Source organism: Macaca mulatta, chromosome 6 (assembly GCF_049350105.2).
Source record: "Macaca mulatta isolate MMU2019108-1 chromosome 6, T2T-MMU8v2.0, whole genome shotgun sequence".
In the NCBI taxonomy this organism is placed as follows: Eukaryota; Metazoa; Chordata; class Mammalia; order Primates; family Cercopithecidae; genus Macaca; species Macaca mulatta.
The window spans coordinates 166,735,733-166,747,700 of record NC_133411.1 but is presented as its reverse complement, the minus strand read 5'-3'; the positions used below and the strand labels follow the sequence as shown (position 1 = coordinate 166,747,700).

The 11,968-nt window shown below is 42.8% G+C and overlaps 1 protein-coding gene across 4 annotated transcripts in view; it reads left to right on the top strand.

The window, feature by feature from the left end:
• The first annotated feature begins 4,077 nt into the window (after positions 1-4,077).
• The window catches only part of CLINT1 (clathrin interactor 1), a 72,904-nt gene continuing 65,013 nt past the window's right edge, over positions 4,078-11,968 (top strand). For all 4 annotated transcript variants that reach the window (XM_015141330.3, XM_015141327.3, XM_077937385.1 and 1 more), the window contains exon 1: positions 4,078-4,293. In XM_015141330.3, the coding sequence (XP_014996816.3) occupies positions 4,253-4,293 (41 nt within the window). In that variant the 5' untranslated portion in view covers positions 4,078-4,252. The remainder of the gene's footprint in view (positions 4,294-11,968) is intronic.

Sequence of the window (11,968 nt, the reverse complement as noted above, 5' to 3'; positions counted from 1 at the left end):
CGGAGGGTGCAGTGAGCCGAGATTGCACCATTGCACTCCAGCCTGGATGACAGAGTGAGACTCCATCTCAAAAAAAAAAAAAAAAGAAAAAGAAAAGAAAAGAAACCAAGTATTCTGACCTCTGGAGATGAGCAGTCAGGTAGTCAGGTGTGATCAAAAACAAGACTCATGAGTCCAATACTGAAACCAAGGTGCAAATGTTCACCTGCTGTGTCAGTTTGGGTACTACAGGAAACAGGAGCCAAGAAGGAATTAGAAGTGTAAGATTTATTAGGGGAAATGCCTATGAAGGAAAAAGGGAAGTGAGAGCAAGAGCAGGTGGGGATGCTCTGAGACCACAGGGAAGTTCTGACACCTGTCAAGGAAGAGAAGGAAGGAAGGAAGATTGGGTAGGAAGAGTATCCGATTGCAGCAAAGCTTTGAGGAAATCTGGACCAAGTCGACGGAAAGCCCAGGTCAATGATTGCCCAGTGAAGGAGTCCAGCACTGGCAGAAATGGCCTGGCTCCAGCACACCCTTCTCAGTCATTGCTGGGAATAGCCCCACAGAGAGTATGCCCTTGGCATAAACGATCCCAGAGGAAGACAGCAGGAAGCTGTCAGTCAACCACACTCTTTGCAACTGGTTCTCTTGAAAGTAGGTCTGGATGGTGCTTTTCCACGGCTGCCATACCCATGTACCATGAATTAAACTCCCCCAAGGAAACTCTAGGGCGGTGACCACATGAGATAAGCAGTCAGTGTCCGTTGTCTACACTGCTTTTCACAACACAAGTCATTAACGTAACTGAGTATATATATAGAGAGAGAGAGAGACGGAGTTTCGCACATGTTGCCCAGGCTGGCAAGCAATGGCACAATCTCAGCTCACTGCAACTTCAGCCTCTCAGGTTCAAGTGATTCTCCTGCCTGCACCTCCTGAGTAGCTGGGATTACAGGCATGTGCCACCATGCCCAGCTAATTTTGTATTTTTAGTAGAGACGGGGTTTCTCCAGGCTGGTCTCGAACTCCCGACCTCAGGTGATCCACCCACCTTGGTCTCCCAAAGGGCTGGGATTACAGGCGTGAGCCACTGCGTCTGGCCTTTTTTTTTTTTTTCCTTCAAAACATGTATTGGTTTGGCCTTACTAAAAGTGTCAGTTCATTTAGTAAAAAATATATGCTATCCTGAAGAGGAGTGGGTGGAGCATTTTCTCATTTATTTTTCTACCATGAACATACTTGAATTGCCACAAAGAAGTTACTATGGAAACTGCTCTCGAACTTGCAAGATAAAAGGTAAAAATGGAACACTTTGTTGACATGCAAATAGTCCCTGGAGACCACTTTTTAACAAACTCTCCTGGTCTGATTTTTCTGAATCTTTTAAAGGCTCTCTTGAAGTAAAAGTGGACAGGCAGATTTTTTGGTGTTACATTCCAGATGGCTCCAGCTGACTGTGCAAATGTCACATGTGACAACCCTAGGATGGGTCTAGACATACACAAACTTGGTTTTGGAATGAGCAAAGAGGCTGACAGTGTCCTGCTGTGAACACCCAAACAGGCCCAGGGGAGGGAAGGTGGCTGTTTTTGGGCCAGGCCCGGTCTGCAGGTGTACTCTGGACTCATTTGTTTGAAAGTTAACTTGCTGAGCTCTTATTTATGCAAAGTAGTTTCTCTTTCTTATCTCCTCTGGCCACATTCCATCTCTCGGATCTTGAGCTGGATAGTCTTTTCAACAAAACAGCCAGGCGCGGTGGCTCAAGCCTGTAATCCCAGCACTTTGGGAGGCCGAGACGGGCGGATCACGAGGTCAGGAGATTGAGACCATCCTGGCTAACACTGTGAAACCCCGTCTCTACTAAGAAATACGAAAAACTAGCCGGGCGAGGTGGCAGGCGCCTGTAGTCCCAGCTACTTGGGAGGCTGAGGCAGGAGAATGGCGTAAACCCGGGAGGCGGAGCTTGCAGTGAGCTGAGATCCGGCCACTGCACTCCAGCCTGGGCGACAGAGCGAGACTCTGCCTCAAACAAAACAAAACAAAACAAAACAAAACAACACAAACTTCTTATTTGAAAGCCCTATTCCTCTACCCATCTCTGCTCATCTTTACCTGCCTCTCCTCATCCACCTCTCCAATTTACTTTGTATCAGCCCAAGTACTCCTATCATTACAAAGCTCTGAGATAACTTTGGATTTCTGCTTGTTGTACTTTTCTGCCCATCAGTTCCTTCAACCTTGCTTCTTTCTCTTGGGGCCTCAATCCGAAAGCCTTACTGAAACCTTTTTCAAAGCTGCTTTTGGTAATTAAGTGAATGCAACTTGGAGAGGGTTTCCTGTAGTCTCAGCTACTTGAGAGACTGAGGTGGGAGGACTGCTTGAGCCCAGGAGTGTCAGACCAGCTGGGGCAACAGAGTGAGACCTCCAACTCCAAAAAAAAAAAAAGAGGTGGTTTGACTTGAGGGACCCGGGTCAGAGGTTGTTTATTTGGGATTATTGTTACCTAGCTTCATGACTAGCAACTGTCAATTTCACTTCTTTGTGAATCGGAGTCTTTATCTGATCCTTTCTAGGGATCCTCCCATTTCAGCCTCCCAAGTAGCTGGCCTCACAGTTGTGTGTCCCAGTGCCTGGTTATTATTATTATTTTTTTTGTAAAGACGGGGTCTCACTTTGTTGCTCAGGCTGGTCTTGAACTCCTGGGCTCAAGTGATCCTCCTGCCTCGGCCTCCCAGCCTCCCAAAATGCTGGGATAACAGGCGTGAGACATTGTGCCTGGCCTGTAATGAACTACCGTAGAACCTAAGATTAGCCTTCAGGCTTTTGCATTTCTGACAAACAGATGGCCCCACCCAGACCAGCCACTCCTCTGCTGGTCCTCCACCCAGAAGTCGACGCAGCAAAGGAGAACCATTTTCCACACTCCTCTGATTGCATCCCCAACCAATCAGCAGCACCCATGCCCTAACCCTCTGCCCACCAAACTATCTTTGAAAACCCCTAGCTTCCAAATTTTCAGGAAGATTAATTTGAGTAACAACTCTGTCTCTTAAGTGGCGTGGCCAGCTTCATGTCAAACTCTTCACTGCAATGGCTTGGACGCAGTGAATTGATTTTATCTGTAAAGCCGGCAGAAAGAACCCGCTAAGCGATTACCCTATATGCAATTACCTTAAATGTTTCCTTGATTATTATGTTTCTTCCAATTACCTTTAAATTCCAAGAGAGCTGGGTCTCTAACTGTATTCCCCACTTCTGGAACATACAAGATGCCCAATAAATATTTGTAGAATGAAAAGAACTGTAAAATTTCATCAGACAGATCAAAGGAAACTTAAAGTTGCTTGAAGCTTTAACAGGGGCATTGATAAAAATGAGTAAGTGGAGAAGGAAGTGATGACAAGCATTGCAACAAAGCAATGAAAGCAATGTGCATATTTATCCTTAAAAAACACAAACCAGTCACATATATGCGTATGTGTGCGTGTATATATAATGTTGGCTTTTTAGTTTCCCGTGGAGTGTGAACTGAGTTTCTGAGGTTTATAATAAAGTATTTAACAAGGATTTCAGGTAGTTGTCTAAATATAAAACATTGTATCATAGAATTAGAGCAGAAAAGGATTTAGAATACAAGTTCTTCAATTTTACGGGGGTGGAAACTAAGGCCTAGGGATCTAAGTGTACTTGGACATTGGGAAATAAATACAGCGATGTGTCTGTCGATGAGGAATACATACGCCAATCATACTTCTGTATAATCATTACTAATAACATAGCAATACTGCCTTACATTTGAAAAGTGTTTGAGTGTGACTAGATCCTGCACCAGTGGTTCTGAAACTTGAGCGTGATCAGAATCACCTGGAGGATTTGCAAAAGCACAGATCGCTGGGCCTCACCTCCAAAATTTCCAGCTCGGTAGGTCTGGTGCAGGGGACTGGGAAAGTTTGAGAAAAATCATCCCAACTCCTCTCAGCTCTCGCAACTGAACCGGGCCCGCTCGGCACTCAGGAAAAACTACAAGTCCCGGCGTGCCCCGCGCGCAGCGGCGGAAAGTCGGGCACTTCCGCTCCACGCAGCGCCTCTGCTGCCGCGTCTCGACGTGTCACCGGCGGCGCCGCTGCTGTAGCAAAGGAAGGAGCTGACTGGGGGAGTTCGAGGTGGTGGGCGGCGGTGACCCCGGCCTGGAACTGCCCCGGTACGGAAGTGTTCCAGGGTCCGTGGGGAGCAGGAGAGGGAGGCGGCGGCCCGTCCCGCGCGGGACACGATGTTGAACATGTGGAAGGTGCGCGAGCTGGTGGACAAAGCGTGAGTATCGGGGGGCAGTTGTGGCCGAGGCCCACGTGGGGGAGGGGGTAGGGGGAGACGGAGCTGGCCTTGGGCTAGGGGTTGCCCACGTCACGCCCCCCGGCTCTGCCAGTCCCATCATGGCGGCGACCCGCTCCTTCCCGGCCCCGGGCCTCATCCCCGCTGGCGAGGCTGGGGAGGGACCCTCCCTAGTTTTAAAAAACATCATCTTGGCCACCCTTCTCTCCTTTCCAGGCCTTCCTGTCCCTTCCCCTCTTCCAACCCCTGGGTGCCGACGCTTTGGTCATAAGGGGCGCGTTGTTTGACGCTGGGTCACTGCCCTGGCCAGAGGACTATCTTGGCCCCAGGCTGTGGGCTTTGCCTCCTGGGGAGCAGGGAAGGTTTGGGGTTGGGGGGCACAATGCACTGGTTCTCTGTGTCCCTCAGGGTGTAGTACAGAGAGACCTTAGACCTGGCTGGATTGTGTCTTTTACCTTCTTGGCCTCCTCTTAATTCCTAATGAACCTGAAGTGTTGGAGCGGGTGTTCGTAGTGTAACAAGTGGCTATTGTGGTCAGCCTGAAGTTACTCAAAAAGAGACTCATCCTTTGCTTTTCTAACACTAGTGAAAGTAGATCACTATATAACTTCTTGCGATTTTTTCTTTTTCCACTACACATCATTTTTGGTGTGCTACTTGTTCCATTCGATTAAATTAAGAGGTCATTAAGAAATTTCCCCTTAAGAAAAAAACAACGCAGGTTTATATCCTGTTGATCTGCTTTTAAAAGCAGGTAAAACGACCAGTACGTAGTTGATTTTCTTTAAGACTGAAATAACTTCAGTCTCTTACTTGCACAAGGAAAACCTTAACTTTTAAAATGAGTATAATAGATATAACAGTGGTTAAGTAAGGTCTTCTAGGCCAGCAGGAAATAAAGTTTAAGAATTTAGGCAGTCCTCTTCCTTTTGGGTTTTAATGATTATGCAATAAGTGTGGTGAGAAAAACAGTTCATTTGTGCCACCCACCTAACCTAAAATCAGGAAGTATAGATAACAAACTGTTTTCTTGACACCAGGAAACAAAGTAATTTCCAGTGCTTTGTCTGATGCATGAGATAGAACTTAGAGCTTGATCATATTTTTGTATTTTCTGTGCTACCAAGAAGGCAATAGAGTGCCCAAGGAGCATAGGTTTCAGAACCTGCAAAGCTGGGTTCAAGCTTTGTAACCTTAGGGAAGTTACTTATCCTCACAGTGCCCTAGTTTTTTCTGGTGCAAAATGAAAATGCAACAATACCTACCTTAGAATGTTGTTGTGAGGCTTAAGGGTTAAGGGATTGTATTGCATATAAAGTCCTTAACGTGTGTTTAGATCAGTGTACTTTTGAAACTAGCAAATGTTTTGCATTTAGAGATAAATCTCTTTAAGAGAGAAGCTTCAAGTTTGAAAAGTGATTTGCTTTAATAATTTTCCTTTATAACAACTCATTTGGCTATTAAGGCTTTAGCTGTTTATTTTGGACTATTTAGCTATTTATATATTGCTTTTGCTTACCAAAGATGAAATAAACTAATAGTTCTTTTCCAGATCCAGGTTCATTGGCTTTTTTTTAGTATATTGTGTAAAGATTAGGATATCAACTTAAATAGTTTTTTAAAGGCCAAAAGAAGACTAAAAGCTGCCTTTTTCTTTTTTTTTTTTTTAATTTTGATGGGGTCTCATTCTTTCGTGTGATCATAACTCACTGCACCCTCCAACTCCTGGGCTCAAGTGATCCTCCTGCCTCAGCCTCCCAAGTGGCCAGGACTACAGGCATGCACCACCGTGCCTGGCACTGCCTCTTTATTTCTAAGTCAGAGGTCAGCAGAATAAAACCATTAAGAAACACCTTCTTCTCTTAGAGGACTAAATTTGTGGTACTCAAAAATTTGAAGAGGCTGTACCTTGTTCGTAAGACAGAAATTGAGGCAATATTCCTACTATTGTTGTACCTTTCATATTTGCTTATCACACTTGTTACTAATCTTCATGTGCTTTAGATTAAATTTACCATGTAAGTAGTTATGTAAAGGAAAAGCTATTGTTGAAAAATATTATCTGTCTTTTTACTACCCAATTTAGGATGTAGACTTCAACCAGATTATTCAAGAACATAGAAGAATGTTGCCACCAAAAACTTTTTAAGGCTTTTGTGGGTTTCTGACACATTAAGATTAGAACATGAGGTTAATTTACTGATGAGTACTCGGGATTTTAATTTTCATCTTTCACTGGCAAGAAGAGAAGAAATTCTTCCCCCCAAATGTAAGCATCTTACAGAACTGTGGATCTGTTAGACTGTGCACCTTATAATGCCATAATAGATGTGCAGCAGATCCATAGAATGGCTGGTCTGATTATCAAAGATTTAAAATTATGAAGGAACTTGCAAATGAAGAAACAGTGAAGCAATTAAGGACTATTCAAATAGGTGGATCAATAGAATGAGGGTTTATATGAGAGAAAGGTTAGGGGGTTTAACTGTCTGGTTCATATTCTGGCATTACCTTTTTAATTAGCTGTATGTATGATTTGAGGCAGAATCATATGAATCTCCAGATGTTGCATTCCTTAGAGTAAGACTTTTTCCACCTTTAATGGCTATTGGAGAAATGCGTTTCCATCAAGGAAAAGTAGTTGGAACTAGTTTTTACAATAGCAGACAAATTTTGTAGCCATTATCCTCTGTAGGCAATTTAGGCTGAAAAGGGAAATTTTCTTAAAAAGTGGTAATAAGTGTTATACTTAAATATTTTATGCAGTAAATACACACCATGACTCAGGAAGACTAGGACTTTTAGTGTGTATTGATACCCAGTGAGGTTTTACTTCAGAAAAAAAAAATGTACTCTTTGAAAAATGTGTTTCCTGGAGCCACTCTTAGATTCAGTATGGTAGCGGCTCTTAAGTATGATGATGTATTTATTTTATCTTATCTTATTTTTTTTGAGACCCAGTCTCGCTCTGTCGCCCAAGCTGGAGTGCAGTGGTGCGATCTTGGCTCACTGCAACCTCTGCCTCCCAGGTTTAAGCGATTCTCTTGTCTCGCCCTCCCAAGTAGCTGGAACTACAGGCGTGTGCCCCCAGACCTGGCTGATTTTTTTTATTTTTAGTAGAGATGGGGGTTTCACCATGTTAGCCAGGATGGTCTCGATCTACTGACCTCGTGATCCATCCGCCTCGGCCTCCCAAAGTGCTGGGATTACAGGTGTGAGCCACTGCATCTGGCTCTTTTTTTTTTTCTTTGAGATGGGGTTTCGCTTTTGTTGCCTGGGCTGAAGTGCAGTGGTGTGATTTCGGCTCACTGCTGCCTCCACCTCTGGGGTTCAAGTGATTCTCCTGCCTCAGCCTCCCTAGTAGCTGGAATTACAGGTGCCTGCCACCACAGCCATCTAATTTGTGTATTTTTAGTAGAGACAGGGTTTTGCCATTTTAGCCAGGCTGGTCTCGAACTCCTGACCTCAGGTGATCCACCCATCTCAGCCACCCAAAGTGTTAATGATCTATTTCAAACATTGGCTTTTGAGACCTTGAAGACTTTCTGAAAGTGGGGGGACATTTTCCACAATTGCTGCACCTCCTAGTGGCAGTAGAGGGATTTGTTTTGCACAACATTGTGGAACTGAGGGGAAGCAGATAAAACCATAGGCCTGCCAGAGCTCGGGATGCCAGTATCTTCCCACTCGTCAAGTTGCGTAAAAGGCGATGTGGCAGGAAAGGATAAGTGGCACCATTCCCACCAACTAGGAGCACTGGCTTAACCACTGTCGTCCTATGACCTGTCTATCTTTACTTGTGGCTGTAATAAAATTGGACGTGTTTATATTTTGTCATCCTATACATGGTAAAATTGAAAGTTGCTGCAGTTCTATTTTCTCTCCAGATTTGAGGAATGTAGTGAAGATGACACTTCATTACATAGTAATGGTAGTGGTAGATCAAAACTGCTACTTACTTGGTTAAGCTCAGTGAATCCTTCTCTTTCCTTGCAAGGAGTAATATTAGTGGTAAATCTATTTCATCAGTGGCCCGCCCCCCCCTTTTTTTTCCGGAGACAGTCTCACTCTATCACCCAGGCTGAAGCGCAGTGGTATGATTTCGGCTCACTGCAATCTCTGTCTCCTGGGTTCAAATGATTATCCTGCCTCAGCCTCCCGAGCAGCTGGGATTACAGGTGTCTACCTCCACGCCTGGCTAATTTTTGTATTTTTAATAGAGATGAGCTTTTTCCATGTTGGCCAGGCTGGTCTCAAACTCGTGACCTCAGGTGATCCACCCACCTCGGCCTCCCAAAGTGCTGGGATTACAGGCATGAGCCACCTTGCCCAGCCTCAGTGGCCGTTTTTATGATAGTGATTCAGACAGCTCTGGCTTAGGTCCTAAGGCAACGTCCATTTTAAGTTATTCTCCTAAGCATAGCTTGCGTATTCCCTCATAAGTTGATTTTTATTAATGTATATTTGCTTGGTTTTAGTTCCTAAATGTTTAGATAATGTAATAGAGTTGTAGAAACTACTGTTCTAGTCTCCTGACTCCAGAGGGAGAAACTTTTGCTTTTATAAAGAATAGTACATTCATTTATTTTAACAGACAGTACATTTATTATTTACTGGATTAGTACTCTAGTTTCTTTTTATTTTTTATTTTTGAGACAGGGTCACATTCAGTTGTCTGGGCTGGGGCACAGTGACGCAAACATGTACACTGCAGCTGGGACCACAGCTGTGCCTCCATGCTTGGCTAATTTTTAAAAATTTTTTTGTAGAGAAGGGTTCTTGCTATGTTGCCCAGGCTGGTCTTGAACTCCTGGGTTCAGGCAGTCTGCCTGCCTCAGCATCCTGAAGTGCAGGGATTACAGGCGGGAGCCATTGCGCCTGGTCTAGTACTCTATTTTCTGAACTTGAAACATTCAATACCTGCCTTAAAGAACCTTGCCACTATGGATATGCTACAACTTGAACGGATTATTTGTTTTTCTTTTCTTTCAGTCTTCAAATGTCATCCCCTTTATTTTCCTTATCTTACCAGTAAATCTCTGTTCAGTTTGCTTCTTGGAATTTGAAAGCAGAGATGGTAAGATAGTTGTCAGCTTTCTAGTCTTCCCATGTCAACTTTTCTTTGAACCAACTGTAAGTAATTGTTATTGCTGAAACAATGAATTAATTATTCTCCTCCTTTTCTAGTAACTGGACACAAGTAGATGTTAAGAATTTAATTCCAAAGAAAGATGAGTTTGGTTTATTTCTGCTAGCATTTCTTAGGGGTAATTTTCTGTAGTTAAATCTATTTAGTACTACTGTCAGGGTGCTTTTAAAAAGTACTTAACTGCCTCTTAACATTTTCTTGCACGCTTTAGTTTTAGTTTACAAGCAGTTTTTCTTTTTTTTCTTTCTTTCTTTTTTTTTTTTTTTTTTTTTTTGAGAAGGAGTCTCGCTCTTTTTGCCCAGGCTGGAGTACAATGGCGTGATATCGGCTCACTGCAACCTCTGCCTCCTGGATTCAAGCAATTCTCCTGCCTCAACCTCCTGAGTAGCTGGGATTACAGGCACATGCTACCATGTCCGGCTGATTTTTGTACTTTTAGTAGAGACGAGATTTTGTCATGTTGGCCAGACTGGTCTTGAACTCTTGACCTCAATTGATCCGCCCGCCTCAGCCTCCCAAAGTGCTGGGATTACAGGCGTGAGCCACAGCGCCCGGCCTACAAGGCAGTTTTTCATCTGTTTACTGATAGGTCCATTGACAGTACTTAGCCTTTTTTATTTTGAGTGCCATTAGCTAGTACTCAAGGTTTCACAGTATGGCTCCACAGTTGAATCTTTTTCTGTACTTTTTTTTTCTTGAGATGGAGTCTTGTTCTGTCACCCAGGCTGGAGTGCAGTGGTGTGATCTCAGTTCACTGCGACTGGCCTCCACCTCCCGGGTTCCAGCGATTCTCCTGCCTTAGCCTCCCGAGTAGCTGAGATTACAGGCATGCGCCACCATGCCCAGCTAATTTTTGTAGAGTTGGCGTTTTGCCATGTTGGCCAGGCTGGTCTCAAACTCGTGACTTCATGTGATCCGCCTGCCTTGGCCTCCCAGAGAGCTGGGATTACAGGCGTGAGCCATTGTCCCTGGCCTTCTGTATTCTTATGTTATTTTCCTACTTGTTTCCAATGTTTGTTTTAGTGAAGATCACTTTACAGATTCAAAGTACATTTTTAGTACTTTTGAAGGTTCTTATATACAGTTAACTTTTTAGTCTCAGCTACCTTTGGTGACAACATATTTTACTGTTTAGTCTTCTCTGTTTTTCAAGTTAGCACTTCATGTGAGCTTTTCTTGTTTGGCTTAATTATGTGTTTGTCCATCTATGTATTTTTATAATAATTTGCTAGCCAAACATACTTTGCCACTATACTTAGGTACCTCCAGATGGTGATTAATAAATCTGGGACTAGCTAGTCGTTCAGAGGTGAGAACTGGATTGAAATCTTAGTTCTTCTACTAGAAACGGTGATCTTATGTGTTGGAATGGTATCTTTATTTCTCTGTAAAATGGAGATGATATTTTACAGGATTGTGAAGATTAAATGTGAAACAGTATAGTACTTGACATACAGTAAACTCTTGAAACATCTATTACTATTATTACTGTTACACACAGAACAGTATAATACTAGAAAAATCGAAGGAATACAGTGTTTGAGAAAATAAAGATATTGTTGGCAGACTAGGTTATTTACAAGTATGTAGGAACTGTATCTTCATCCATGAAGTCATTATTTTCAGTGAGTACTCTCTCTTAAGACTCAGTGTAGCCTACACATAGGACAGCTTATTTAAATACCTCTGTTGTTTGTGTCTTGTATTATTTTTGCTAAATCATAAGTGGCTTCCACTTTAATATTGCAAAGCATATTGCAGAAATACCCTTTCAAAAGACATGTTGAGGAATAGTCTTTAGAAAGACACATTGTGAGTTACATCTGCCAATTCTTAATATTTTATTCAGCTTGTTTTGTGTATTCTCAAGATTTTAAAGTAACTGTTAATGTAAAACATTTCTAAAACCTAAAAAGATTTATTTTATAAATGCACATTGAAGCAGACAATTTATTCTTGAGACTGAACAATATCAAGAAAAAGAATCCTCTAAAATATGTGATACCAAATTCATGGTGTTTGACAATGGGCGACAGTATATACAAGGAAAGCACACTGGAGAAAGGGCCTTCCAGTTATTCAACCCCTCTTCCAAATTGGCAAGAAATTATTTTGGCTTACCAGGGCTCTTTTGCCTGAAAATTAAGTACAGGTAAAGGAACATAATATATTCCCATGTTAGAGCCAATTTATAGCTATTTATTACTCGTGGATAGATTTAGCTAACAAATTATTAAATGCGAGTGATTTTGTTAATGTGCAACAGTGCACATGAATGGTTTGTACTTCATTTAAGAAGAGTCTAGTTAGCCAATTTTAGAATATTTCATTTCTGGTTTTTTTTTTGAGACTGTGTCTTGTTCTGTCACCCAGGCTGGAGTGTAGTGGTGCCATCTCAGCTTCAGCCTCCCAAGTTTAAGCAATCCTCCCAAGTAGTTTAAGTGATCCTCCCAAGTAGCTGAGACAATAGACACACGCCACAATGCCCAGCTAATTTTCGTATTTTTG